Here is a 23,739-nt window from a genome sequence, read left to right as displayed (position 1 = left end):
AAAAGAGCAAATTCAAATTATTTTGTCGAAGATGTGGGTTGTAAGGAGCTTAAGGCCTTCAGGTTCATCCTGGCATGTCCTTGTATTTTGCCTTTGGCACGTATCCTTGTATACATTTCACCAATAAACACGTGCCTAACATGTTCTATAAAATGTTGGTTTTGTTTGTCAGATATTTAAACTAGCCACTGTGAACACTTTGACAGGGCCGGATCTTTCGTGATTTTTCAATTCCTGGAGTTAGCCCAGCAGAACGTGCAGCCATATATGTGGCTGTGATAGAAACCTTGGCATGGCTACATTCACTGGATGTACAGTCCCTGCAGCTGGGCAGATATGGTACTGGAGTCGGGTACTGCAAAAGACAGGTGAGCTGTCTATGCTAAAAGTGCTTTTCTTCTCAGAAATAATATACTATAAATGACTGGTCAAAGAAAGCCAGTTACTATGTGATTCCTTCAAGTGTTATCATTTTAACATCATATATATATATGGTAATATATCCAGATATATTTTGAGCATGAAATAGCGTGTGTGTGTGTGTGTGTGTGTGTGTGTGTGTGTGTGTGTGTTGAGTGGGTGCACCTGTGTGTGTAGGTACACATTTAAGTGTAGTACATGGATGTGGAATGGAGGTCAGAAATCAGCCTCAGGTCTCATTCTCAGGAGCCATCCACCTTATTTTTTGAGACCCAGCATCGCATTGGTTGACCTGGAGTGTTCTGATTAAGCTAGCCTGGCTGGCGAGTGAGCTGGAGGGCTCCTCCTGTCTCCACCCCTCAGCGCTAGAATTCCAAGCACGCACTACCATGCCTGGCTGGCTTTCTTTGCCTTCCCTCTTCCCTCCCTTCCTTTCTTATTTTCTCTTCGTGCAGGTCCTGTGTTCATGACTATGTGCCTTTGCTTACCCAGCAAGCTTTTTTGGTCAGAAAAAGCTGCTGTGTCAGCTTTTCACTTGGTTTACCAATAGATTTTTCTACTCAGTTTCCCCTTTCTGAGTTGTGCTAAGTGATTATCCATTAAGCTTTTATGAGTTTAATACTTGTGGTTACTTTTGTAAATATCAAGAAAGCAGAAATAGGTTCTTGCCCTAAAGAAACTTGTGGTCATTTCTGAGAGACCCATTCATGAGTCTCATATACACAAAGGTGGGAACTGGTCCATTTCCCTGAATGTATTACCTACTAGTAAATTGTCCATTGCTCATCACAAGAGGCGAATGTCCAGGGCATGGGGATTGGCATGCCTTTGCTTGGATGGGGAAAACTTAGTGGGAAAGAAGTAATGTTGAGCATTAAAAATGAGATGACCTGTACAGCCAAATGCAAGCGAGGCCAGGCACACATGGGCTGCATCCCATTATAAGCATGCCCTTTGAGGACAGGGTGGAGAGAGGGTTCACTGTGTGCTCTGTTGGGGGCTAAGTGAGCTGTTTTTAAATCTCTGCAAAACCCACAAGACATAGGTATTGTCCTCATTTTGCAGATGGGGATTTGAGGTTTATACTGACCCAATAAGACACAGGTCAGTACTTAGATTTAATATAAGCCTCAGTCAGTGAGACCCCAGAGTTGAAGACCTTTGCTCTGTTGTGCTTTTTTGAGCAGACATACATTGGGTAATGGTGAGAGATGAAAAGCCAAATAATACAGTCTCATTTGTTAGAGGACTCTAAGAACAGGTGGATTTTGTTTGCTTCTAATTCTATGAACAATACAAAGTCTTCTCTGCTCTGACTCGTGCGTTTAAAATTCTCTGTGGGTGAGGGAAAGGATATTAAAAGGGAAAAGCTCTTTCTAGCTTTTGTTGTCCCCTTTTCAGGGAGAAATTGTATGCTTGTGGGGTGTGTGTGTGTGTGTGTGTGTGTGTGTGTGTGTGTGTGTGTGTGTGTGAAATTGTCTCTGTTTATGAGGTGTTGTTTGTATTCATTTCTTTCTTCCATGAAGTACTTACTGAGTGAAGACCATTCTTGACACCTGTGCTAGCATTTTCCTCTCTTGTCCGGTAGAAACCTGGGTAGGTAAAAATGGAGCTAGCTGATTTTAGGCTGATAGAAGTGTTTCAGCTGCCTGGAGTTTTCCTTCTCAACACGTTTCGTTAAGCATTTAGGAGTAAGATGGACTTTGGCACAGAAGAACTTGATTTGGAGTCGCTGACTCCCATGTTCTATTTTTACCTCTCTCTCTTTCTCCATTATACCCCCAGGTGTCCACCTGGATGAAGCAGTACCAGGCTTCGGCCCATCAGAACATCCCTGCTATGGACCAGCTCTCCACGTGGCTAATGAAGAACTTGCCAGATAATGATAATGAGGAGTGCCTGATTCACGGAGACTTCAAGCTGGATAACATAGTTTTCCACCCCAAAGAGGTACCACTGTGAGCCTTGTTTGTGGTGCACCGTGTAGGTCTGACCCGAGACTCCACAAGGAAACAGATGTCCCCCGCTCAGCCCCCCACAGTCTCGAAGGAGTCCAGATCAGTCTGTTCCTCCCCACAGCTCAGATTGTTTCTGACACAAAGTCTCTGAAGACGAGTCCTACGGGTTTTATAGCGTAGGGCTCTTGTCTGTCTTTGGAGCGGCTCCTAATCTTAAACAGTTCACAGTCATCACTTAAGTAGGACAGGTGCAGTGGATCCTACCTGTAATCCCAGCACTCTGGGAGGTAGGGGCAGGTGGATCTCTGTGAGTTCAAGGCCAACAATGTAGAGAAACCGTGTCTCAAAACCCAAAAAAGAGTAGGACTTGGAAGCTGCTCTGTGTCACTCTTGTCAAGAAGATTTCAGCCTACCGCTTAAACTGCCAGCGCATCCGTGCTTATATTCCTTTGCGTTCCTCTGTCCTGCGTCATGGGAATTTTACATTTGTTTAGTATATAAACATAGGGAGGAATTCCAGAAGCCCCTTTGAGGCTTCCATCAAAGGGTCATGTGAGATGAACCTACTCCTTCTCTGTGTAAATGCACGCAGCGCTTCTTTGGAGAGAACACACACAGATGAAAACTTAGAGTCTTACTTCTTGGAGGAGTGTCCTCTAAGCTGAGTCATTTCCTCACCGTGTTCAGTGTTTGCAGGACGTGTATCTCTCACACATGGGCTTCTTACTTCACCCCGCTTCCCTACAGGAAGAGGACATAGAGAAAATACTGTATGAATAGCATGCTTACCATAATTGTAAATAGAACCACGTTGACTGAATTTTATAAACACACATAGCGCATCTGCCAGCAGGACAGAACATTTTTCACAGAAAAGTCAGCTTGGGTGTGGTTGTTTAACGCCATCTGGCAGTTGGATTATGGTAGCCAGTACAAGCTGAAATGGCCTAATTCAAAAACACATTTAAGATACCTAACCTACTGAGCGTTGTAGTTTAGCCGCACGATCGCTCTAAACGGTCAGCTGCTTACCTGTGTGATCACTCTAAATGATAGCTGCTTACCTATGTGATAGTGTGTCTGCCTCTGACTACCCAGCAGGACAAGGGAGTGCAGTGCCTCAGGTTGTGAGCAAGAAAGATGAAACTTCAAAGTGTGCTTTATACTGACTATAAATTGTCTCTGACCCATCTGAAAGTCAGAAAACCATTGTCTAACCATCAAAGGCACCGTGTGTGTGTGTGTGTGTGTGTGTGTGTGTGTGTGTGTGTATGCATACGCATGTGTGCACGTGTGTGTGTGTGTGTGTGTGTGTGTGTAACTTTTGTCAATTGCACTAAAAATTATTAATTTAACCTTGCCAGCTTTCCATTTTAGGCCTAGGGAATGAAGCAATGCTACTTTGTGTCTAAAAAAATTATAACAGATAATACCTAAAAATGTAGCAGAATTCAGTCTGTCTTTAATGCATATTATTTGGTTTATTGATATTTTAGAGATTGTCTTTCAATATGCCAGAGTCATATGTGCTCCATAACTTAGGGTACTTTTAGTCTCCACTTGAGGCAAGTAAGAAAAAATCTAGACCCTGATCTTCTAATGGGTTAAATTTGTTGACTAAGATGTTAAAATTTAGAGTTAGTCCTCACATACTGAGTCTCATAGTAAAGTATAGTACGTACTGATTGCCTTCCTACTTCTATAGCTAATCTCAGCTTTGAGGCCATCTCTTTAAAACACTAAACAGACACCATCTGTGTTCAGACAACCAAGGCATCAGATCATCTGGGAAAGGGTTGTCTTTAAAGAGAAAGCACTGAGGGGCTGGGGTGGTTCAGTGACAACTGCACTTGTGCTCTCCCAGAGAACCTGAGCTCAGGTCCCAGCACCCATCTACAGAAGCCACCAACCACCTGTAATTCCGGTTCCAGGGAAGCCAACTCCTCTTCAGACAGGACACACATACACACACACACACACATGCACATGCACGCACACACACACACACATACATGCACACACACATGTGCACACATGCATGCATACATACATACATGAATTTTTTATTGGTTAACTTGAATTTAATCAATTTCTGCTACCAGTAAATAAATATTGTGACTAATTCTTCGAGGGATAACATGTGGCTGGCAGAATTCAAGTCAGCAAGCACTCATTACCACCTCTGCTCAGAAACCTTCATTAGGAAGGAAATGTATCCCCTAATGAGAGTAACACACAGAAGGGAAGAAAAGATAACTGAGAAACAGCAAGAAAACAATTTGCCCATATGCCAACATGTCATCCAAGCAAACTGTACAGCTAGGCATAGAAGAAACCGTCCTGAGTGAACTCATAGAAGAATTAAACATAAAAACCTGGGGGTTGGAGAGATGGCTGCTTCCAGCATGAGAGAATCTGGTTCCCCTCTGGCTTCTTCAGGCACTGCATGTGTGCGATGCATTTAACATGCAGACAAAACACGCATATACATAAATAAAATTACATTTAAAATCATGGAAAGATAATAGAGAGAGGTCCTCAGAGTACATCCTCCACATCCCTCAACCTGGGCCTCAGCCAGCTGGGCCTGGTACAGAGTTGATGCCCAGCGTCCTTCAGGTCCCCTCCCTCCTCCCTTGTCCTTCCGTTCCCTTCCTCCACCTCCATCTTTCTGCAGTGTCTGCCAAGCCCGTCCTTCCCAGGAACTTAAGGCACATTTACACTGTATAGTATGCGTGTCCTACTGTGCTTTCTAATGTAATGATAAATATGGAACAAACACAACTTGGGGAGGAAAGGGTTATTTGGCTCACACATTCTGATCACTGTCGTCCCCCCCCCCCTCCCAAGGGAGGGGAGTCTGGGCTGGAAGCAAAGCAGCTTGCTGTTTTGCCCACCTGGTGTCTTATGAGGCCAGGCCCACCTACCCTGGGATGGCCCTACTCGCAGTGGGCTGGGCCCTGCCACATCACTCATTAATCAAGAAAATGCACCACATTTGCCTAAGGGCCAATCCGATAGAGACATTTTCTCGGCTGAAGTTCTGTCTTCCCAGATGACCCTAACTTGTGTCAGGTTAACAAAAACTACCCTGCACGATGCCCTACAAAATGTGGAGTTGGGATCAAGTTATTTTAAAAGCTTAGTTGTGCTGTGATTGTTCTGTAAGGATAAGGGTTTTTTTTTTTAATTTTATTTAAAAAAACAACGGTAATGTTTTGATTTCATCGTTAGAATATCATAATTAGGAAATAAAACAGAAACCGTTTTTGGTGACAAACCTTCCAGGAATGTGTGGGTAAGCCAGAAAAAGCGCGTCCTTTGTCATGCAAGGGGGCGCAGTGAAGACACTGCTAACATGACTTCTCCATTATTAAGGGATGGTTTCTAATGTGAGCAAGAGAGAAAAGATCCAGAGGTGACTGAGCAGATCCAGAGCGGAGAGAGAAACAGCCTGGGCCATCACAACACAGCGTTACAGATTTAGGTGCTTGAACAGCAAACAAGGGTTTCTCAACAGTTCCAGGTTAAGATGCAACATCCTCCAGGGTTGCCCTTGACCTTCTTCCCAAGTTCTCCATTGGCCAGGGGTTGGGGGAGGACCAAGATCTTCTTGTCTCCTAGCAAGTCTCTGATCCCATTAGGAAGGCCACAGGGGGTAGACTTTAATCCTGTGCCTCTGAGGGTTCATAAACATGCAATCAGCTGGTGATGGTGGTGAAATCCAATTTCCACCTTAGACCTTTAAATTCAATGCTGCATGACCACCACCACTACCCATCACCACCACTACCCATGACCCCACCACTACCACCCCCATGACCCCACCACCACCACCCCCATGACCCCACCCCCACCACCCCCATGACCCCACCCCCACCACCCCCATGACCCCACCCCCACCACCCCCATGACCCCACCACCACCACCCCCATGACCCCACTCCCACCACCCCCATGACCCCATCACCACCACCCCCATGACCCCACCACCACCACCCCCATGACCCCACCCCCATGACCCCACCCCCACCACCCCCATGACCCCACCACCACCACCCCCATGACCCCAGCACCACCACCCCCATGACCCCACCCCCACCACCCCCATGACCCCAGCACCACCACCCCCATGACCCCACCCCCACCCCCCCATGACCCCATCACCACCACCCCCGTGACCCCAGCACCACCACCCCCATGACCCCAGCACCACCACCCTCATGACCCCATCACCACCCCCATGACCCCAGCACCACCTCCCCCCATGACCCCATCACCACCCCCGTGACCCCAGCACCACCACCACCCATGACCCCAGCAACCCCACCCCCACCTCTACCTCATCAACACCACCCCTCTACCACCCTACCACCACCACCCCATGCACCCTACAGCACCCCTACTTCTCATGTAACTGATCAGCTTCCATGATTGGCTGTTGAAACCCCTTATCTTTTACCATGCACGTCTCAATCTCTTTTATTTCTTGTCTGTTTGAGACAGGACATTGAGACAGGGCCTAGGGTAGCCTCAAACTCACTGTCCTCCTTCCTCAGCCTCCTGCGTGCTGGGATTATACATCCACACGGCTTCTTTTCTTTCTTTTCTCCTGACATTTTTATGTGTATGAGTGTTCTGCCTGCTTGGATGTCTGCATACCACATCTGTACCTGGTACCCACAGAGGTCAAAAAATGGTGTGGGATCCCATGGAACTGGAGTTACAGATGGTTGTGACCTGCCTTGTAAGTGCTGGGAACCCAACCTGGGTCCTCTGGAAGGGCCGCTAGTTCTTAAGCAATTGGCCACCTCTCCAGCACCTCCCTGCAGCTTTTTACTTCCTTTGAGATACATGGGTTTGCTTGCCCCTTCTTCACGCTCCATGAGGCCAGCATGACTTCAAATGACTTTTTACCCTGCAGGGGTAATGACCACAATATGTTAGTTCAAAAACTGTTGTCTTTATTATTTACTTAATTAAAATATTTAGACTGGAGGAACGTGTGCGAATTAGAACATTTCCTGAGTATAGGACATTTAGGTTTTGGGGTTTTCTGTTGTTGTTGGTGGTGGTGGTTTTGGTTTTGGTTTTTTCAGGGCAGGGTTTCTCTGTGCGTAGCCCTGGCTGTTCTGGAACTCGGTTTGTAGATCAGGTTGGCCTTGAAGTCACAGAGATATGCCTCTCAAGTGCTGGGATTAAAGGCATGCACCACCACCACCCGCAACATTTAGTTTTTAAACCTTGAACTTAGGTCTTCAAATTTTTTGCTGCATAATATCACTTCATATCTTAATCAAATAAGATCTCTTCCCCTAGTCTCTGTGGATTGAACCTAGAGCCAGGCAGGCACATTACCAATAACCCGTATTTCCCAGCTCCTTCTTAAGTTTTTGTTTGTTTGTTTGTTTGCTTGGTTGTTTGTTTGTTTGTTTTACTCAGTGTCATTTCCCAGGCTCTGACTTGAATCTAGATCTGTGTGATTCAGAGCCCGCAGCTCTGTGATGATATCTCTAAGTTTTTCCAAAGAGTCAGGGGAGTGAAAACACACAGAGACGTACATGGTGGCTTGGAACATCCTGACTTACATTGCTGTTTCATCTGGTCAAGTATCATTACAGCCCCCTCAGTCTGCCATAGAATAACATGTGGAGTGGCCCCTTCATAATACAAGCCGTGTGATGTCACGTTGCTGTATAGAATTCTCTAATTGAGGTGTCCCTCCCTGCACTTCACCCCAAACATCAGTCCCTTGAAGTAACCATTGCTACTAGCTTCAACTCTGAAGATCATTTGGTGAGCTTTAAATTTTGTTTTAAGATTAATTTATTTATTGTTTTATATAGTTCTCTGCCTGCATGTATACCTACAGGCCAGAAGAGGGCACCAGATCTCATTCTAGATGGTTGTGAGCCACCATGTGGTTGCTAGGAGTTAAACTCAGGACCTCTGAAAGAGCAGACAGTGCTCTTAACTGCTGAGCCGTCTCTCCAGGCCCTAAGTTTTTAAACAATATTTATCTTGTGTGTGGTGAGCTTGAGGCACACATACCACATTGTATGTGTGTGTGTGTGTGTGTGTGTGTGTGTGTGTGTGTGTGTGTGTGTGTGTATGTGTGTGTATGTGTGTGTGTTTGTATGTGTGTAGGTCAGAAGACAACTTGAAGGGATCAGCTCTCTCCTGATTGTTTTATATAACTTACCTTAAAATATTATTGCCATAATGGTATACTTGTTATATAATTAGATTCATCACCAGAGCAAATATTTGCTTATACATTAATTCTTTTCTTTTTTTAGGTTTTTCGAGACAGGGTTTCTCTGTGTAACAGTCCTGGCCATCCTAGACTCGCTTTTGTAGACCAGGCTGGCCTTGAACTCATAGCAATCCACCTGCCTCTGCCTCTGCCTCCCAAGTGCTGAGATTAAAGGCATGCGCCACCACCGCCTGACAGCCACATTAATTCTTAAAAGAGAATTAATCATCAGAATGTCTCCTTTACCACAGTTCCTCAAGGTTATGAAGTCTGAGCTGTGTTTGCATCTGTTTGGAAGAGACGCCAGGCCAGAGTACAGAAAGACTGGCAGCCAGCAGCAGTAGAACCAGAAGCCTAGCTCTAGACAGCAGAAGCTGGTTGCTTTTCATAAATGAACTGCACCGCTGTAGGCAAAGACTACAAGCTGTGATCTCATTTCATTTTGACGGAAATGTGGTTGTTGACTGCACTGTGTCCTCTGCTTACTTACTCGGTTTGTTTTGAGTTTCAATGTGTCAAAGCCATGTGTGCATCTTGTTGCAGTGTCGAGTGATCGCAGTGTTGGACTGGGAGCTATCAACCTTCGGGCATCCTTTGTCAGACTTAGCCCATCTTTCCTTGTTTTACTTTTGGCCGAGGACACTGCCCATGATAAACCGAGGCTCTCACATTCAAGAGAACACAGGTACAGAAAATCAGTCATATAAAGTCCTCTTTATTATTATTGCCAGAGCTGAAAAGCGTAAGTTTCTTACAGTTTTATGAAATTTTTGTACCTTAAAAATGTTTCTAGTTTATCTTACTGGTTTCCTGAAGTTAGTGTTTCACTGTTTATAATCTATGACAATACACAGGTTTTGCATATAATATTACTTAGGGCATCAAAATTTAGTACAGGCTTAATAGTAACTATGTTTGCATTGTATGCCATATTGTATCTTCTTGCTATATTATTCCATTATGAAATGTTTACTGTGGCATTTTTTTAAGGTTTATGCTGTGTGCTGTTTTTATAGGAATACCATTGATGGAAGAACTGATTTCAATATACTGCCGTCACAGAAAAATTGATCCTGATCTTCCTAACTGGAATTTCTTTCTGGCCCTTTCGTTTTTTAAATTGGCTGGAATAGCACAGGTAATTACTTTAAGCAAGTGTTTCACCATTTCTTACTGATGCGCTGTGAACTATGCTTTCCAGTTCAAGCCTTTTTGTTCTGGTTCACAGCCCACTGGGCTCCTCTAGGAGTTAAGACTTAGATACGAGTAACATGTAAATTTAGAATTTACAAGGGAAAAAAAAGGCTCCAATGGGAAGAAAAAATGAGTATCACGTGTTACGTCTTTTTTTTTCCTTTTGCATAACAAACAAGAAGGACAGTGAGAGAAGTCGTGTAATGGCAAAGTAGGGAAAAGCGTGCGGGAAAGAGAGTGGCGCGTGCCTAGTGTAGAAGCAAGCTAAAGTCCTTCTCTGTCAAAGACTGAGAAGTCTTCTCCCCTTGTTTACACTGGGAGCCACCCATGGCATGGTGCCACGCACATTCATTCATGGTAGGTCTTCCCACCGCAGTTAAATCTTTCTAGAAATGAGCACATAAACACACTCAGAAGCGTGTTTCCATGGTGACTCTTAAGTCCAGTCACACTGACATAAAGACAAGCCATCGTGTGGGCAAAGGGTGCATTAGGTTGGAAACACAGAGATAGGGAATTGGGAAATAGCTGATTGATGCTCAGCTAACGCTGCTCAAAGGAGACAGTTTTACCCAAATTAGGGATCAAAACTGATGGTAAAACAGTAAGGTCATCTGATTCATTGCCTTCTTGGTTTAGTGTTTGGTGCCATTTTGATAGCTGTGCAGGGAAATGATCATTACAGACAACGCAGCTGAACACACAGCTGTCTCAGCCTCGACAGGCTGAGTGACATCTTTGGGCTCTGAGCTTAGTTCCCCACGTGGACCACAAACTGGAAAGACTCATTGGATAGCCGAGGGACCATCTTTAGTGAATTTTAACCGCCCTGTGTTAATATGTTACTTGTAGGGGGTCTATAGTAGATACCTCTTGGGAAATAATTCATCTGAGGACAGCTTTCTGACTGCCAATACCGTGAAACCTCTGGCAGAAACTGGATTACAGCTCTCAAAAAGGTAAGGAAAACAGCATCTTTGGGTAATTCAAGTTACACCTTCTATTTGCTAGGGCTCCTAAGCTTCCAGAGATCCAGGAGATAGCCTGGGGTCTGCACTCTTCACTTAAATAGTTATTGGGTGTGGGAAGGTTAAAACTTTAAGAAAACAGAAACTATATTGCTGCCCAGACTAAGGCTGCTATTGCCAATCAGGATAGTTTTCTAGTAAATTGCTATATGCCTAAAAATAAACTGACCTAAAAATGTAAAGAAAAGACCCATATTTATGATTAAATGTATTTTTTGCCAACCTGAGTGTATAACTTTTAAAAAATATTCGTGTCCATGTTTCCTCATAATATTTGTTACTTACACACATATATATTTAAATGATATTATTATGTTATTTATTAATCTAGCAATACTACTTTTTCTTCAACATTTTGCAAGTGTCTTTGAAACTATGTCTCTGTCAGGGCAGCATTTCTGAGGGGTCCAGTCACACTCCTGGTCCTCATATAATGTATGTATAATCTTAACCCCAGGAACATATTAAGCCTGCTTACCCTTGACAAACCACTGGCATAGTTGGTTTTTACAGCTCATTTCTAGACCGCTCTGTGGGGTTTTTTCAACAAAACAAGGGCTTCCAATGTTTCTTGTTAGTCTTTTAAGGTCATTTTTAAAATTTATTTATTATGTGTACAGTGTTGTGCCTGCCTGTACACTTGATCTCATTATAGATGTTTGTGAGCCACCTTGTGGTTTCTGGAAATTGAACTCAGGACCTTTGGAAGGGCAGCCTGTGCTCTGAACCTCTGAGCCATCTCTCCAGCCCCTTAAAGTCATTTAAAAATGTCCTGCAGTGGTATCTGTGAAACATGTGTGAAAAATAATGGTCAGATATGCCCACACCTTCCCTGTTCCTTTGTGGTTGTGACACTGATGTCACTAGAGCTAGCACTGATTGAGGTCATGTGAGGCTTGCATTTTCCCAAGTAGCTCTTCAAGCATTCAAGCTTAGTGATCGAAATAAAGCAATTCTGTTTACTCTATACTATAAAAACAAAACAAAAAAGCAAAGGCTGTGGGGCTAAGGTCAGAACTCAGCAACAGGGCAATTGGCTGGCGTTTGCAAGGCCCTGGGCTTGTTCCCTCAAGCTGCAGATAGCTAAGGGAGCAGAATTCAACAATAGCATGCCCACGCCTCCTTGATTTGGCAGCTCCTCCTAAGAATATTTTTGGTTAGCTGGGGAGACCTTGCCTTATTGTAAGAAACATATAATAATGACTTTGGACATCTTTGTAACCTCCTTTTTTTTCTTTTTGCCAAGAACTTTGAGTACTGCTCTACCACAGGCTGACTCTAAAAGCCAGCTGTTCGCCCAGACCAGGAGAGGCCAAGAAGTTCTCGCTAAAGTGAAGCAGTTCATGAAGCAGCACATCCTTCCTGCCGAAAAGGTAGCGCGTGAAGGGACCGTCCCCAGCAGGTCTCTCCTGGCAGTCAGACTTTCCCCCATTCTCCCACTTACCTTAGACCCCAGTCTCACGGGCTTTTAGAGTTAAAATAAGCCTGGATGATAGGCACACGCATCCACGGGAGCAAGGCGAGACCAAGGGAACAGGCAGCCAGGGCCTGAATAGATTGGCGTAAAACAGTACTTCCGGCCATCTCTTGCTAAGGTGGTGACGGTTAGCTCTTGTTACTTTAACTGTGGATGCTCTGAGAGTTTGAGATCTGCAGTTTCCCCAAGTGGACATGGCCATGAACTTTGGCCTGTCATCTCAAGCCACATACATACTGCCCTCCCTTTCCCCCATACGCTATTGCTATAAGGGGTGACATCGAGGAAGGTCATGGGTTGTAGTGAGGCAACATCGATCCAGGAAAGAACTATGTCCTGGGTTACCTTGTGACAGACTGGACACCCAGGGAGCAGCTGAAAATCAGAACAAGACAGATGGGAAATGTGCCCCTGTGGGGCGACAGGAGGTAAAGGAAGACAGGTGCTGTGAAGAAAAGGAAGGAGTGTGTGAGGGGCACAGGTGTGTATACGTGAGGGGCACGGGTGTGTATATGTGAGAGGCACGGGTGTGCATATGTGAGGGGCTCGGGTGTGCATATGTGAGGGGCACGGGTGTGCATATGTGAGGGGCACGGGTGTGCATATGTGAGGGGCACGGGTGTGCATATGTGAGGGGCTCGGGTGTGCATATGTGAGGGGCTCGGGTGTGCATATGTGAGAGGCATGGGTGTGCATATGTGAGGGGCATGGGTGTGCATATGTGAGGGACACGGGTGTGCATATGTGAGGGGCTCGGGTGTGTATATGTGAGGGGCTCGGGTGTGCATATGTGAGAGGCACGGGTGTGCATATGTGAGGGGCTCGGGTGTGCATATGTGAGGGGCACGGGTGTGTATATGTGAGGGGCACAGGTGTGTATATGTGAGGGGCTCGGGTGTATATATGTGAGGGGCACGGGTGTGTATATGTGAGGGGCTCGGGTCTGCATATGTGAGGGGCACGGGTGTGCATATGTGAGGGGCACGGGTGTATATATGTGAGGGGCACGGGTGTGTATATGTGAGGGGCTCGGGTCTGCATATGTGAGGGGCACGGGTGTGCATATGTGAGGGGCACGGGTGTGCATATGTGAGAGGCACGGGTGTGTATATGTGAGAGGCACGGGTGTGTATATGTGAGGGGCTCTGGTGTGTATATGTGAGAGGCACGGGTGTGTATATGTGAGGGGCACGGGTGTGTATATGTGAGGGGCATGGGTGTGTATATGTGAGGGGCACGGGTGTGTATATGTGAGGGGCTCTGGTGTGTATATGTGAGAGGCACGGGTATGTATATGTGAGGGGCACGGGTGTGTATATGTGAGGGGCACGGGTGTGTATATGTGAGGGGCACGGGTGTGCATATGTGAGGGGCTCGGGTGTGCATATGTGAGGGGCACGGGTGTGCATATGTGAGGGGCTCGGGTGTGCATATGTGAGGGGCTCGGGTGTGCATATGTGAGGGGCTCGGGTGTGTATATGTGAGGGGCACAGGTGTGTATATGTGAGGGGCACGGGTGTGTATATGTGAGGGGCTCGGGTGTGTATATGTGAGGGGCACGGGTGTGTATATGTGAGGGGCTCGGGTCTGCATATGTGAGGGGCACGGGTGTGCATATGTGAGAGGCACGGGTGTGTATATGTGAGAGGCACGGGTGTGTATATGTGAGGGGCTCTGGTGTGTATATGTGAGAGGCACGGGTGTGCATATGTGAGGGGCTCGGGTGTGCATATGTGAGGGGCACGGGTGTGCATATGTGAGGGGCACGGGTGTGCATATGTGAGGGGCACGGGTGTGCATATGTGAGGGGCTCAGGTGTGCATATGTGAGGGGCTCGGGTGTGCATATGTGAGAGGCACGGGTGTGCATATGTGAGGGGCATGGGTGTGCATATGTGAGGGACACGGGTGTGCATATGTGAGGGGCTCGGGTGTGTATATGTGAGGGGCTCGGGTGTGCATATGTGAGAGGCACGGGTGTGCATATGTGAGGGGCTCGGGTGTGCATATGTGAGGGGCACGGGCGTGTATATGTGAGGGGCACGGGCGTGTATACGTGAGGGGCACGGGTGTGTATACGTGAGGGGCACGGGTGTGTATACGTGAGGGGCACGGGTGTGTATACGTGAGGGGCACGGGTGTGTATATGTGAGGGGCTCGGGTGTGTATACATGAGGGGCACGGGTGTGCATATGTGAGGGGCACGGGTGTGTATATGTGAGGGGCACGGGTGTGTATATGTGAGGGGCACGGGTGTGCATATGTGAGGGGCACGGGTGTGTATATGTGAGGGGCTCGGGTGTGTATATGTGAGGGGGCCGGGTGTGTATATTGAGGGGCTCGGGTGTGTATATGTGAGAGGCACGGGTGTGTATATGTGAGGGGCATGGGTGTGTATATGTGAGGGGCACGGGTGTGTATATGTGAGGGGCACGGGTGTGTATATGTGAGGGGCACGGGTGTGCATATGTGAGGGGCACGGGTGTGTATATGTGAGGGGCTCGGGTGTGCATATGTGAGGGGCTCGGGTATGCATATGTGAGGGGCTCGGGTGTGCATATGTGAGGGGCACGGGTGTGCATATGTGAGGGGCTCGGGTGTGCATATGTGAGGGGCACGGGTGTGCATATGTGAGGGGCTCGGGTGTGCATATGTGAGGGGCTTGGGCGTGTATATGTGAGGAGATCGGAAGGGCTTGGTTCCTGCCCATGCCTGGCGTACGTTGGTGGTCTTGAACTGGTTAGCTTGTGTGGCCTCGATTTTTTCTCTTCTGCAGCATGAGGAAGTCTGGCTAGATGCACAGCAGCTCTCATTGTACTGCCCTGTGAGGCTGAGGTCTAGAGTTGGACGGGTAGAGTCAAATGAGGAAGTTTAAAGACAAAGAGTCTTGCAACAGTGTTGAAAAGTAAGATACCTTTATAGGGACATTAATGTTATTGAGTTATGTGACTAGTTGTATTGGTAAATATCTGGAGATGAACACTTACCACAGATGGGACATAGTTTCTTCAAAAACACTGACGTTTTAATTCTAAAATTGTCACCTCTACATCTGGTGACCCTGACAGTTTCTGCTTTAGCTGGTGTTTATCCAATTTTGAGTTTTAAAGTTAAACTTTTGTCTATCAAAAGGGGAGAAAACAGCACTTTTAATTCAATTCAATATGGATAATCATTACCCTTCCTCGAATAAAATTCAATTGAAGTTTGAGGACAATTACATTTTAGAACAGTAAAATAACTTAGTGAAAGCAGAAAAGGGGCACACCAGAACAGCGAAGGCAGGTGGGTTTGAAAGACAATGGATCATAGCGAAGAATACGTCATCAGAGAGGAAGTTGCATTTTGGAAGAATTTTGAAATGAAAGTAGGCCTTTCCATAATGACAAAATAGGTGACTGGGTGATAAGGAGAGCCAGGGACATCAAGGTGCTTGAAGAATTTTCCAGGTTCTTGGCCTGATCCCCTCCAGCCGCACACAGCCTGTGTATTTGTCCCAAACAGAAGGTTATCACAGTGCTTGAAAACAACAACAGCAAGCATGCTGTCCCATGGAAGCCAGGCCTTCAGCAGGGACGGAAGTGGGCTAGGACATCGCCCTCTGTTGTTCAGCTTTGGGCTTGCTTGATGGGTTTTGGCTGGAGATGCCAGTTCGCCTATCACTTATCTAATTCCTACATGCTCACACAAAACAAAGCCTGTTTGCCGCATGCCCACGCCTGCAACCAGCCAAGATTGGCAGAGCGGAGTAAGGGCTGTTCCTCTTCTTCCTTAAATGTGAGCAGGTGTTGCAGGGACACCGCAGCCAGTCAGGGCGGGGGTAGGGGGTAGCGCAGGAGCTCTGAGTTGACCTCTGTGTCAACTCAGTCTCACTCAGCTGTTAAAATATGTGCAAAGAACTCACAGTAAAAGTAAAAGCAAACAAAAGCCAGACAGACCGCAGAAAGCAAAGGTTGCCCAGCCTGTGTGGTAAGAAAAGCCACTTCACGTCGGCAGGGCTCTTTTTTGATCTCTGTCCCCACATCTGATAATGTGCACGGTGTCTTCATTCAAACGCCTGTACCAACATGTGTGGTTTCCTCCTGTAGACAATCTGAATCGTGCTGATCCCCGGCTGTAGGTCACAATCTAGACTGATTTGCAGAGGAGTAAATAGCTTTTCTCAAAATAAAAAGGAGAAAACCTTGAATTTTATTCAATGTTATGACAACTGAGCTGCCAATCCCAAATGGGCATGTGTAGAAAATAATATTGTGACAGTGGCATTTGAACAGCATGTATCCTTAGCTACTAAAGTTCTTGATGACTTTTTAAAAAATATTTTTATGTATTTTCCATCATGAGAAAAAAAAAATAAGGTCAGTGGGACCGTTTCTGTTACCTTTTAAAGCTCATAACCCTTGTCTCTGAAGCTGCACCAAGGCAGTTCTTCCTACGGAAAACCAGTGAGGAACACTAACACTCAGTGTGGTACAAGAACAAGCAACACGGTGTAAGGAGCGCACACAGGCCATAGTGTGATGGTCCCAGAGTGTGAGGGAATCCCTTCATGGTCACCAGATGATATGGGCAAATGCAGGGACTCTTGAGGGCTTCGTAGTCTCATTGTTTAAAGACTTGGAAATGGAGTCAGTGGAAGCTTGGAGACAATTTATTAGACTGAGAAAGGAAAACACCCCTTGGCAGTCAAGTTATGAATCTCATTCAGCTGCCCAAAGGAGAGAAGAAAATCCATGTCATGACACCTAAGATAGCATAGAAGGGACACGTGGCGTCAGTCACCCACACGGCAGGGAGGGAGGTGATCGGGCAGAGTAAGGACGCGTGCTTCGGTTCAGGCCGCATGCAAAGAGAAGGCACGGGGAAGTGAGTCAGAGGCAGACCCGTCCGAAACCTGAAGGAGCTCAGCTCGGAGACTTGGGCTAGGGGCAGTTAATTCTGGGAAGGAAAAGTACAGTGGTTCATTAAAGGACTAATTATTTCTCCTGTCTCTTTAGCATGGCTTAAGATGAACCCGCCCTCCCCGGGCATGTAGACACAGGCATAATTTAATTTATCAGAATTGTAGGATCATAGTGAAGTAGCCGGGATGAAGCCATCATAAACATCTTTTCATTACCAAACACAATAGCATTGATTTTTTATTGCAACCCTAGGACTAGAAATAATACGCAACGCAAACAGGAAGCATTCCGATTTAACTGACTTCCTGTCCCATGTGACAAGCACTCTCCATCCGGGAGCCTGTGAAGGTGCAGGCCTCTGCCTTGTACAGCACTGGATTGCAGTTCAGCCTTGCTTCCCCAGGAGGAGCAAGCTAGTCCATTGCTCGGAGCAGTGTCTTGGAAGAATAACCTGCAGTCACTTGATGATACACATGAAAAGTTCTGACCTTTAACCCCATAATCCTCTGAGCTGAAACGCAGAGAAAGTAGTTGATACAGAGATGCTATACGTATTTATAAACATGCCTGTAGAATATCGGAGAATTATCATCCAGTGTTTTCATTGCGCTGTCTTAGTTTTACAAATAAGAGCTTACTGTTTGGCCTGAATAGTGCTGTTTAGATTGACCCAGTTTGCTATTGTGACATCATCATTTGTTCTTGCCACTCAGATGTTTGTCCTGGAGCCAAGTTCCCTTGCTCAGAGTCTGCGGGGGGGGGGGGGGGGGGGGGGGGGGCTCTTGATGCTGTTGTCCCGTTGGTTGGTTTTTGTTTTGTTTTGTTGTGTTTTTGAGAGGATAAGTAGTGTGTTGCCTGTTGATGATACTTTTATTTTGTCCTGATTATTTGAAACTCCACGTTATGTTTTGAGGCCCAGTCTCCCTAATTAGCTCAGTCTGGCTTCAAACTCATGATCCTCCTGCCTCAGTTTTTCAAGTGCTAAGATTATAAGTATGTGCCACCACCAGCAGCAGCAGCAGCCGACAAACAGCTTGGAATATGAATTCTAGGTCGTTAATGACTTTCTCTCGGTAGTTGAAGATGTTCATCCTTTAATTATTTGCAGGAGAGTTGTTGAGACAGGGTTTCTCTGTGTGGCCTTGGCTGTCCTGGAACTCACTCTGTACACCAAACTGGTCTCGAACTCACAGAGTGTGCCACCACTGCCCAGCTTAATTTTTTAACATTATAATTATGTTTGTTTGTTTGTTTGTTTGGGAGGGTGTGGGCATAGAAGTCAGGTCCTAGGGATTGAACTATGGTCATCAGACTTGGCAGCAAGCACCCTTGCCCTCTGAGCCGTCTTGCTGTGCCCTCTTGTTGGCTTCTCTTTCTTTCTTTCGGTTTTTTCAAGACAAGGTTTCTCTGTGTAGCCTTGGCTGTCCTGAACTCACCTGTAGACCAGGCTGGCCTGGAACTCATAGCAGTCCACCTGCCTCTGCCTCCTGAGTTCTGGGATTAAAGATGTGCACTACCACACCCTGCTCTCTGGTTGATTTCTTTCTTTCTTTCTTTCTTTCTTTCTTTCTTTTTTTTTTTTTTTTTTTTTTTTTTTTTTGGTTTTTCAAGACAGGGTCTCTCTGTGTAGCCTTGGCTGTCCTGGACTCACTTTGCAGACCAGGCTGGCCTCGAACTCACAGCGATCCGCCCACCTCTGCCTCCCGAGTGCTGGGATTAAAGGCGTGCGCCACCACGCCCAGCTCTCTGGTTGATTTCTAATGCCATTGTTGCCATGGAAGTCAGTCCTCAACCTCCATGAATCCATTCTACCCCTTTCCACTCATATTTATTTTCTATTGAATTTTTATGGCGAGTAATTGCTTTAGATTCCTTCCAGTGTTGCTGTTGTTTTGTTTGTTGGCTTTGTTTTGTTTTTGTTTTTCTAACTGTCCCTAAATCACAAGTCAGTTGTCCACAGACCGGTATTGTGTAACTTTGGAGAGTGTGAGAAATAAGAGCTCTTAAAGCGTCCGGACTCACCGCAGTCCCTTAGGACCTGTGCGCATGCTCAGTCAGTCCTCAGGTCTCCAGGGGCTTGTGGTCCCACCAGCCTTTGAGAAGCCATGCTCACGTTTTAAAGCTGGGTTGCGAAGGCTTTTGTTTCCTTGGGATGCGTTTCAAGTTTGCTTTGACAGTTTTACTAGCCCATTGTCATCCTGGTAATTCCTTCCTTTGTTCTTGGAGTCGACTGACCACAAATATTTTATACCACGTATATGAGCATTATCAGTGGTTTTAAGGAAGCATGATTGTTTGTGTTGACCTGCTGGGTTTGCTGATGGCTGGTTTCCTGGAGTGATTAGTGACTTTTCAGGGTGGACTGTAGGGCGAAATTTTTTTTCTAAGGAGCTACATGAGTTTTTGTACAAAGCTCTTTCCTCCAGAAGGGCTGGTTTTGTTTCTGCCAGATGCCTGTGGCTGCCGTTGGCAGAACCTTGTAAACTTAACTTGGGTTTGAGACTCAGGGCCTCCCTCACAAGTCTGGCTTTCAGGGCATGACATTTCTTTTTTCTATTTCATTGCAAACTGAGAGCTTTGGGAGGCAGAAGTGGGCAAGCTTTCTCCCCGTGGTCTGCCTCCAACGGTACAGATTTTTTGTGTCTGTTTTTCTGTTCTATTTGTTCTCTACTTAGGTTTTACGTCTCATGCTTTAATGGAATGAAGGGTCTTTCTGCTCCATTTTGCTGTGTCCAGCCTTGGACTTATTCCCTGCCATCCTATTGGTGTTGCCCATTGAGAGCCAGGGCCTAGGTCAGCCTCCGCAGCCCAGAGGACAAGCTTAGCCCATCCTTCTGCCGCTTTGTTATTTTCCTTCCAGAACAACTGTGCATTACTCAGTGTGTCTTTAATTGGTAACATTTTATCCAGCCTTTTTAGTTGAGGGGTCTCTGTGCCCACTGGGTACCGTGGTGCTGGAAGCAGAACACTTAAATCTTGGGGGGAAGATGAGTCCTGTCTGATACTGAGGTAGTATACTTTTTTTTGATGAGCAAACATTTAGAATTTTTATTATTCTGCATCTAGTATTAAAAAGAGACCTTACAGCCGGGCATGGTGGCGCACACCTTTAATCCCAGCACTCGGGAGGCAGAGGCAGGCGGATCACTGTGAGTTCGAGGCCAGCCTGGTCTACAAAGTGAGTCCAGGACAGTCAAGGCTACACAGAGAAACCCTGTCTCGGGGGAAAAAAAAGGGACCTTACAAACCAGGATGGTGACATATGCCTGTAATCCCACACTTAGGCAGCTGATGCAAAATTATGAGTTCCAGCCCAGTCTGGGCTACATAGCATAAGCCTGTCTCGGAAAACCGTATGTAAGTGCGTGCATATATGTATACACACACACACACACACACACACACACACTTACACGCGCACTACTCATAACATTGCTTACTTTGTATTAACTTGGCCTAATCATTTTCCCCTCACTGCTTTCAGGAAGTAGCTGAATACTATGCTCAAAGTGGAAACTCGGCAGAAAAGTGGGGGCACCCTTTAGTGATCGAAAAACTAAAGGTAAGAGAGACAAGAAAGCACTCAACACCAGGAAATGTGTATGTTTGAGCGATCTGAATTATCGATGTTGTGTAGGTAAAGGATAACTACAATGAAAAATAACTTTTTTCATTTTCTTTATGGTATTGATGTGTTGACAGGCTGGACTCAGCTTGTGGCAATCCTCCTGCCTCTGCCACCCCAGTGCCTGGACGATAGGCATGATAGCCCATGCTCCAGGAATAACTTTATTTCTTGTTGTTTTGTTTTGTTATTTGTTTGCTTATTTGTTTGTTTTTGAAGATAGGCTGTCCTGGAACTTGCTTTGTAGACCAGGCTCAAATTCACAAAGATCTAATCCGCCTGCCTCAACTTCCCAAGTGCTGAGATTAAAGGCATGTGCCACCATGCCTGACCATCAGGAATAACTTTCTTAAAGTTTTTTAAAATCTGGGATTTAAAAACTCTTGTGTGGGTGTGGCGGATCACACCTGCAATCCTAGCACTCGGGAGGGAGGCTAAGTCTGAAGATGGAATATTGCTGCAAATTAGAGGCCAGCCTGGGCTACATGGTGAGCCAGAGCTACAGTATGAGTCCCTTTTTAGATGGAAAGTGAGGGGGTCGGGAAAGAAGGGAAGAAGGAAAGAAGGAAGGAAGGAGAAGGGAAGGGAGAAAAGAATCTTCTATCAAAATTGTGCTACTTGCAATCCTGGGTGTGGTTCTGATGAGGGCAGTCTCTTATGCTGCTCCTTGCTAACCATCACTGAAGTGAGTAGAGGCCAGAGCAGGGCAGTGGGAAAGCAGGCAGTGGGACAGCGGGACAGTGAGACAGTGGGACAGTGGGACAGCAGGCAGTGGGACAGCAGGGCAGTGGGACAGTGGGACAGTGAGACAGTGGGACAGTGGGACAGCAGGCAGTGGGACAGCAGGGCAATGGGACAGCGGGGCAGTGGGACGCCGAGGCCGGGCTGTAACTTGGTAGCCCATCTCCCCTCTTGTGTGTACAACGCCCTGGGCTGTCCAGCCAGGAGCAGATAAAGCAGGACATTATTCCATTTCTCATCTTCAGATCTTCTCTCTCAGCTTACATGTGAGGAACTGCAGCCCGGAGTCACACTCACATGTGTGTGGGCATGGGCATAATTACTCTGATTGAGCGAGAAGCTTTAAGGTGTGCAAATTTAGTTTTAGAGCCAAACCTAAGGAAGCCTGGAAAGCAAGGCCTTTCCTTAATTATTAAGAAGCTACTGATTTTCAATGAGCTAGTGACCCCCTGGTTTTATTTATTTATTTATTTGGTTTTTTTCAAGACAATTTCTTTGTATAGCCCTGGCTGGCCTGGAACTCACTCTGTAGAACAGGCTGGCCTCGAACTCTGAGATCTGCCTGTCTCTGCCCCCAAGGTCTGGGGTTAAAGGTGTGTGCCACCGTTGCCGCCACAGCCACTGCCACCGCCACCACCCAGCACGATTCCTTGGTTTAACACAGTTTAGAATACAATGAAATAATTTCATAAATATTTTTAAACTTAAAAAAAAACATTAATACCGATATCTGTTTAAAATAAGCTACTTTGGTAAATTTTGATCACTTGTCCATCCCCTTGATAGGAAATGGCCAAAGCAGAGGGTCTGTGGAACTTGTTCTTGCCAGCTGTGAGCGGTCTCAGCCAGGTGGACTATGCCTTGATTGCTGAAGAGACAGGAAAATGCTTTTTTGCTCCAGATGTTTTTAACTGCCAAGCACCAGGTAATTACAAAAAGTTTTCTCTGACACTTTGAACAGTGTTTACAAACTTTATTATAAGAAAGTTTTCCTATACAAAGTCATTCAATTACAAGTTTTGCCATAATTTTTTTAAATTCACTTATTTATTTATTATGTATACAGTGCTTGCCTGCATGTACACCTGCAGGCCAGAAGAGGCCATCAGATCACATTATAGATGTCTGTGAGCCACTATGTGGTTTCTGGGAATTGAACTCAGGACCTTTGGAGGAACAGTCAGTGCCCTTAACCTCTGAGCCATCTCTCTAGTCCAAGTTTTGCTATAATTTTATAGCTACTCTGAATGAAGTAATGGACTTGAGGTTCTCAGTGGGCTGTTCTTGTAATCAGCGTCTATATATTGCGAGTGCCAGTAGACAGGAGTAGCCACCAAGAGGACTCTTACATAAACACCCACTTCCTGGTTGGGCTGGGTATTTCTATGGCTACTTGGAAGGGATAGGTGCTTCCAGGGCCTTTTGTTAGTTTCCCAGTCTCTCCATTGTGCAAAGCTCTTTCTCCGGGGAGGCCGCCTTTGTTTCTGCCAGGGCCTAGCAGCAGCCATCGCTGCCAGCACACTGTAAACTTAATTGGCAGCATTTCCTATAGTGCCTGTGCTTGGTGGTCCTCAGCGTGGCCCTCTATTGTACGGCCCTGGCGTTCAGGCTCCTCCCAGAAGAGCTGCTGCCGTGTTGAGCAGACAGAAAGGGATGTTGCAAGTGTAGTGATTTTTTTTGAGAGAAGAGTCCAGATTTAGCCAAGTGGCTCCATGCTAAACTGACTGGTTTGTCTGTAAAATTCAAGATGGTTTGTGGGAGTCTGAAGATTTTATCCCAAACCCATGACGCTGTGATGATGCACTATACGTGCTGCACGATTTCATATAAAAGGAAACGAGCTGACATTCAAAGCATTTTTCCTACTCTTTCTAAGAAGACATAACTTATATTGCAACCCAATGCATAGCATATATAGTTGTGCACGTGGATTTATAGATAGATGGATAAATAGTCCTCTCTCCTTACAAAATGAGTCCGGGACAGCCAAGGCTACACAGAGAAACCCTGTCTTGAAAAACAAAACAGAACAAAAAAATAGTTCTCTATCTTTATATAATATGGGTCTCATATATATATATATATGTATATGATCCTGATCCGTCTGCCTCCACCCTACCACATTGTGTAACATTGCT

General features: G+C 46.0%; 1 protein-coding gene across 1 annotated transcript in view; it reads left to right on the top strand.

Annotated features, from left to right (window-relative positions):
* Positions 1-23,739, top strand: part of ACAD11 (acyl-CoA dehydrogenase family member 11) — a 65,415-nt gene that overhangs the window by 8,872 nt on the left and 32,804 nt on the right. The window contains exons 4-11 of the mRNA XM_084754377.1: positions 207-368; positions 2,206-2,370; positions 9,177-9,318; positions 9,650-9,771; positions 10,680-10,786; positions 12,102-12,228; positions 20,720-20,797; positions 22,388-22,526. Coding sequence (XP_084610503.1) covers positions 207-368; positions 2,206-2,370; positions 9,177-9,318; positions 9,650-9,771; positions 10,680-10,786; positions 12,102-12,228; positions 20,720-20,797; positions 22,388-22,526 — 1,042 coding nt within the window. The remainder of the gene's footprint in view (positions 1-206; positions 369-2,205; positions 2,371-9,176; positions 9,319-9,649; positions 9,772-10,679; positions 10,787-12,101; positions 12,229-20,719; positions 20,798-22,387; positions 22,527-23,739) is intronic.

Source organism: Acomys minous (assembly GCF_964271855.1).
Source record: "Acomys minous genome assembly, chromosome: 13".
Taxonomy (NCBI): Eukaryota; Metazoa; Chordata; class Mammalia; order Rodentia; family Muridae; genus Acomys; species Acomys minous.
Note: the sequence above shows the minus strand (reverse complement) of the source record. Positions and strands in the feature narration are given on the sequence as shown.